The sequence below is a fragment of the Bidens hawaiensis genome, unplaced genomic scaffold (genome assembly GCF_021521415.1).
Source record: "Bidens hawaiensis isolate Kalapana, Puna unplaced genomic scaffold, B.hawaiensis_p1.1 tig00004839_1, whole genome shotgun sequence".
NCBI lineage: Eukaryota > Viridiplantae > Streptophyta > Magnoliopsida > Asterales > Asteraceae > Bidens > Bidens hawaiensis.
The window spans coordinates 1,338,258-1,344,533 of record NW_027491303.1 but is presented as its reverse complement, the minus strand read 5'-3'; the positions used below and the strand labels follow the sequence as shown (position 1 = coordinate 1,344,533).

General features: G+C 34.6%; 1 protein-coding gene across 1 annotated transcript; it reads right to left on the bottom strand.

Annotated features, from left to right (window-relative positions):
• Positions 1 to 437: 437 nt before the first annotated feature.
• LOC143628233 (uncharacterized) lies at positions 438 to 3,082 on the bottom strand. The gene is made up of 9 exons (XM_077097874.1): positions 2,976 to 3,082; positions 2,783 to 2,897; positions 2,588 to 2,624; positions 2,437 to 2,506; positions 2,252 to 2,356; positions 2,013 to 2,163; positions 1,848 to 1,927; positions 703 to 796; positions 438 to 611 (listed from the first exon to the last, which is right to left on the bottom strand). The coding sequence occupies exons 1-9, from the start codon at positions 3,004 to 3,006 to the stop codon at positions 527 to 529; spliced, it is 768 nt and encodes a 255-aa protein (XP_076953989.1). The 5' UTR covers positions 3,007 to 3,082; the 3' UTR covers positions 438 to 526.
• Positions 3,083 to 6,276: the final 3,194 nt, after the last annotated feature.

The window sequence follows — 6,276 nt, the reverse complement described above, 5'->3', positions numbered from 1 at the left end:
ACGGAGAAAGACCAAATTGAAAATCTCAATCAAACACCCTACCTTTTTTTGGTTTACTTTCAATTCTTTAAAAAAATAACAACATTTGGTCATGATTTGTTAAGTGAATGCCATCAACTCATACTAGCTAAAAGAACTTTTAAAATAACACCGAAACAAGTCATTAATAATAACCCGAGTCTACTCAAAATCAAGGTAGTAAAAGGCGCAATGGTAAGTGTTGGACTTAGGTGCAAGACGCTTTTAAAAGGTGATGAGAAAGCACAATATAAAGTGACTGTTTTTAAAGGTTTTAGACATGTTTTAAGCTGGTTTAGGGCTAAGGCTAATTTAGACTATTTCTTGGATATCATATATGTGTTATGATTATAATATTAATACATTGTAGCTCTGACCAATGCCCAAGGAAGACTAAGCTTAAATCATGAATCCAGACCAGAAATGCAGATAATAATGGTACAGTGAATCAGTCTTAAGGTTCTGTGCCATACAGATTTAGAAACTAAAACATAACTAATGCTTGAAGTTACAAGTTACCTTCCAGCTCTAGTTTTGATGTTAGCCACGAACAAACCTCGTCCATCTCTTCTGGAATCGTGTAATGGCCAAGCCTACACAAACACCAAGTTTATTTTTTTAATTTTTGCAAAAAAACAGAATCGTTAAAAGAAACTTTCATAGTATGGAAGAAAGAATGCATACGAGTCATAGGCTTTGAATGTTAGGTTTTTGAAGCCGGTTGAGGATAGTGTCCGGGCTGATTTCTCCCCGAAACGAAAGCGCACCACATCATCAGCTGACATCATACAGAAGAAAGGTAATGAGAGAAAGATATAGCAAACAGGATATAAGATGTTTACAAACTAATGTTGAGAATGACTTAATTTGGATTCTTATTGAGGTATTTGAGTGCATGGAATAGTGGCTTCCCAATAAATTTGTTTAGAATAGGATTAAGACAATCAACTGAAGTTGTTTCTGTCATTCATATAGTTAAAAACACGAAGAATATGAACTGACAGAACTGTATCCTTAACTGAAGCTAAATCGTCTACAAATGCAAAATAAGTGGTTGAAGATGAACGGATTTTGAAGAGAAGAATAAGTTTTGATTGATTGATGAATCCAATTATCAATAAGGAAGGAAAATGAATAATCTAAAACTTCTAACAACTGACCATATATCATGTTTATTTGAAGCAAACCTTTTTCTTTCTTTTTTTTTGAAACAACAAATTTCTTTTTCACCTAAAATCCCTCTAACCTTGCACTTGCAAGGATTTGAACCCACCACCTCCATTTTAAAAGGTGGACACCATACCACTAGACCATTAGGTCATGGGTTTATTTGAAGTAAACTTATTAGCATGAAAAGAAAGAAAAATTGAACTGAGATAATTTTTGTAATCTCAGTTTTATTTAACAGAAATTATTTGAAGTAAACTTATTAGCATGAAAAGAAAGAAAATTGAACTGAGATAATTTTTGTAATCTCATTTTTATTTAACAGAAAGAATGTTGAATTTCATAAAACTCAACAGAAAAAAAAGACCTGCAACACACGATATGACAACAAACTAAGTGGATCTTGAACTATTTTAATAAAATACATCTAATATTATTTCCAGCCATTGAAGCTTTTGGAAACCCAAAATTGGCCAACCAAAACTTGTAAGACATAATCGTAAATTTCTTAAAGTTAATGTTAATGCTTTCATGCAGTACCATGATTGGTTTATAAAAGAAACAATGTTGATTGTTTGCCTTTAACAAAGTTCGAGTTTTAGACCCTATAAAACATTTACTACCTAGCTTTGGTCATTTGTCACATAATATAAAAAGTGTACCTTTTCCATGACACAGCAACACAGGCAAAGATGAAGCACGGTTTGCAGCTTCCTCCCCATTGGCCTTCTTACTCAGGTCTCTATAAAAGTCAAACGAGATGGTTATACAAAAATATATTCTTTTTTAAAAACTGAAATATGTGCATAGGAAAAACGTAATCTTACTTTGCACATGGAAGCCAGCCACTTAGGCCAACAACTGCATCCAAATGAGTAGAGTATGCGTTTCCGTTCTCAAACTTCCCATTAATAAAACAACTTGCAGAGTATAGAGCCGTTGCTGCCCCCATACTAAACCCTCCAACACCAAGTTTAACTGCAAAAGTCAAAAGGTATATGAAATAAGGACCATATCAAAACCGCAATAAGTTCATAAACTTTTTGATTTTAAGTTTGAAGCTTACTGTTAGGAGGCTCGGTAGATAGCAGACTCAAAACATGTGCTGCTGAAGCATCCATACCTTCTACATCTTGATGTGCATCTTCAGACAGGTCACTTACATCAAACCCTAGAATTTTAAATTGAGAAAACAATGTCATGTTAGGATATAATACAAACAAATCAATGTTACAAAGCATGTAAACGTACACGCAGTTGTTGGAAAGCCGCCAAATAAGGTTACTGGTAGAGCAGGTGATGTTGGGCATATCCATTTGATCTACAAAACAAGTAGGAAAATATGATGAGAGATCGAATAAATAATGTAAACCACTAACCGAATTAGTAAGCGTATCCTTACATTTGGAAGAGGAAGGGTCTCCAAAAGCTGTGACCAGCTGCCAAAAGCAAACACATATGAAAAGATGACATTGATCCCAATTGCTAATGAGTATTAACTGATACTTTATTCATGTAGAAACTAGAGACAGAAGTAAGCTTTAAAATACTGTACATTCAGTTAAGAACACTGTAAACAAATACAATATCAAATTACCTTGAACCATTATCACCAAGGCCATGTAACCAGACAATGGTTGCCTGGTGTTTGCCTTTAGGTTTCACCACATAAGTTCGTCCAAACTCAAATGCCCGTCTGGCGGCTGTACCACCTTTAATAGAAAAACAATCAATGGTGCACTTGATTATAAAATAGTAGACACAAAGGGGGGGGGGGGGGGGGCACTAACCGGTACCAATAGAAGAACCGCTGAAGCTCATATTAGTGATCACAGAAATGCAGCGAGCAACAGTAGTCACCACGAAAATAACCTGCGATGAACAAACCCTACATATCAACTTCATCTTCAATACAAACATTATTATATGTTCTAGTCGTATTACCAATCAGAAAGTTCACAGCCACTTGCAAAACCAAATTGCAAACCTAAAACACTATCAGGCCCTTAAAATCCATACGCACACTCTCTCCATTTACTGAAAATCTCAAAAGCTTAGACTAAAATCATTGTCTTGAAAAAGCAGTAAACCGTCTGAAATGCTGACAAAACAGATTCTTTGGACTGACTGCTCACAACATTACAAGCGAACAAATTTGTAGTTCCAAAAATCAAGAATCTTGCAATTTAATTGGATATAGAAATAACTGTTAGGATCTAGCACACACAAGAATTGAACACGGATTTAACGTGGTTCGGTCTAAACCGGCCAACATCCACATTTGGCATATTCTTTATTGAGTGGCAAACAAAATCTAAACAGAGGTGGGCTTAGGGCCGGCAGCCCCGCACCCGTCTTCAAATAATAAACCGGGCCTACGAACCCAAGAATAATTAATTTCCCGTGTGTAATCAAACATATCCTCATCCATTTGGGGTGAAATAATTAGAAACGCATATGGGAATCACAGATGCAGACAATATGGAAGAATTGTGGATCAAAAAGAATGAAATTGAATAGATCTATTGCTACTACTAGTACATAAGATTAGGGATTTAGAGTACCTGCAAGAGGAACTCGTGTTTCTGTCTTCAGTAATACAAAATAAATAAACCACTTGCACTTGGTTGTGTAATGAAAATGTATAAATATAAGAGTGCCGTAGAAATCGCTGGCGTAGGTCGGGTGGTGGGTAGCAATTAATTGCAATCTTTACTGTTTTGATCAATGGTCGTTGACGGGATTTTCACAACCATACCTAAGATGAAATAATTGGGTTTATATATTGATATGTTTAGCATGGTTATTTTCATGATGTTTGATACACCATGATGATCACTCTTGCTTGTTTTGCTTTCAAACGTATGGGTTTATTGGCCACTCGGATTTTATAAGAAATACCCATAAGTGATTTACAAAGTGTACGTGCCCATATTTCCAACTATTAAGATTTACATGATTTCATTGTGTAGAAAACTAGAGGGGTGAACAATTTTTCTTTAGAATGTTTAGAAATCTCTTCTTCTTCTTCTTTTTTTTTTTTTAATTTAGTAAGTTGATGTTTAATAAACTTATGTATGGAAGAACACTTGGTGTATGCTAATACCAAATAAACAAATATGTAAATAGTTTAGGGCAAGAGATACCAACCGATTTGTAGAGGTTCAAATGTATGTTAACAAACTCAGTCTATGTCATCTACTCAATTCTCCAATCGATAGTTTGCTCCACTAAAAATGTCTCCCTAATGCGGTTGAGAACACCAATACGCTAATGGTCTCTCTAATTCAAAGATCGTAATCACCTTGTACAAGCATTTCCCTATTCCGTTGTAGTGATCACATTCTTCAACAAATTATATCAAGATAGTGGTCTTTACACTTCTTCAACACCTCACTATGTCAAGATAATGAGATCTCCCATCTCAATATCACACTATGTCAAGATAGTGTTTCCTCACAACTTAAATTCACCCTATATCAAGATAGTATTACTTATCTCAACTCTCTAAGTACAAACAAAAATCACTAACAAAGATAGTGAATATGAAATACAGTAGTTAATAATTATAGAAACTTGAAGGTCACACTCTTCTTTTTTGGTTCTTCTTAATCTTTACACTTGAACTTTCTTGATCTTTGATATTTGATCTTCTCAAATGATATGATAATATGAAAGGAATAAGTTTAATATCTATTTGACATGTATTTGAAAGTGTTTCTATAGAATGGGTTAAGTTAGAAGCTAAACAAGACATCTATTTATAAATTATAAGCCAAAACACAACAACAAAAATTGCCACAAATGATAGCCAAGGTCGACTCACAGTTGGTACCAATAACCATGGACAGCCGATTCACAATTTCCTTTTTCTTTCTTGTTTTTTCTTTTTTTTAAGCGTTGTCTGATTTACCGCCTTCTTTTGTAACTTTATTTTGCAAAAATTTAAGCCATGTTTACATTTTATTATCAAGTGTGTTTGACCATTTCATCGCATACAAGAGTTTTCATCGAAACGAGTATGCTTGCTTTTGTATTTTGCAAAGATGTTAGTAGGGTAAAACAAGCAAATATTGCGCTCGGGGGGGGGGGGGGGGTAGATGCATGTCCCCCCTCTCCTCACCCCAACAAGGTAATTAGGTCCTAATGAGTGGGTGCTAAATATCGTCATATCATAAAGGTAACTCACCCAAACATTGTTGACTCGTAAAGAACATGGCATGCTTATAAGTAATCCTAGACCATAACATAATGTTATGTCACATGTACAAAAGATTCCATAAAAATCTAAAATCTAGTAAACATAACAACATTCAATTAAAAGCATACACACCAAAATAACATTAGTTGAGATAACTATGTATGAAGTTCAAAGACGTCAACCTATATGTCTATAACCATTCATCATAGTGAAAATAATTTTAAGATGTTTAGTGTTGGATTGCCTTTAAACAAGCGAGACCTACCCTTCGAACCCTCAACAAAGGATTCACAACATGAATCTACGAACATAAGACCAACAACTTTAAGATCTGGGATGTATGGCCTGCCTTTCACACATAGTTGTCTTAACTAGACTAGAACACGCAAAGGAGGAGTGTCTCACGGGTTATCCAGATATGTCATCTACCCTTTACTATCCCACAATATATATGAATATGTCTTACCTGAAAAAAATCTTCTCACACGCACGAAGCTGAGCTCGGGGTCGACTTTTAGTAATATATTAAGATAAAAAACATTCACGGCCAACCTTTCTTCATAAATACCAACGATAGCATATTATTACAAAATCTTTATCATGTACTCTTGGTTTATGATATAGCATCGACTAATCCCATGCAAATCGCTTGGCATATACAATCTCTACTAAGGGATAATTAATCTTGTTACATATGCAGTTAAAATAAAGATCTTGTTGTATATGCGTTTGATAAATAATCTTCTATAAATAATAAGGCTTTATCTGATACAAGTTAAAACACTATATATAGAAAAACTAGATTGGCTCTTAACTCTATACTTTTAATAGAGACCGTCATCTTTCGCTGATGTGTCGTTTCCACATTAATCCTCACAGATTATTTAATT

What these genes read in the sequence shown, in the direction of transcription:
- LOC143628233 (XM_077097874.1), bottom strand. Translation starts at nt 3,006, where the DNA reads ATGAGCTTCAGCGGTTCTTCTATTGGTACCG. An exon ending in CGGTTCTTCTATTGGTACCG is followed by an intron (nt 2,898 to 2,975) that starts GTTAGTGCCCCC and finishes TTTCTATTAAAG; the next exon opens with GTGGTACAGCCGCCAGACGG. An exon ending in ACATTCAAAGCCTATGACTC is followed by an intron (nt 612 to 702) that starts GTATGCATTCTT and finishes GTGTTTGTGTAG; the next exon opens with GCTTGGCCATTACACGATTC.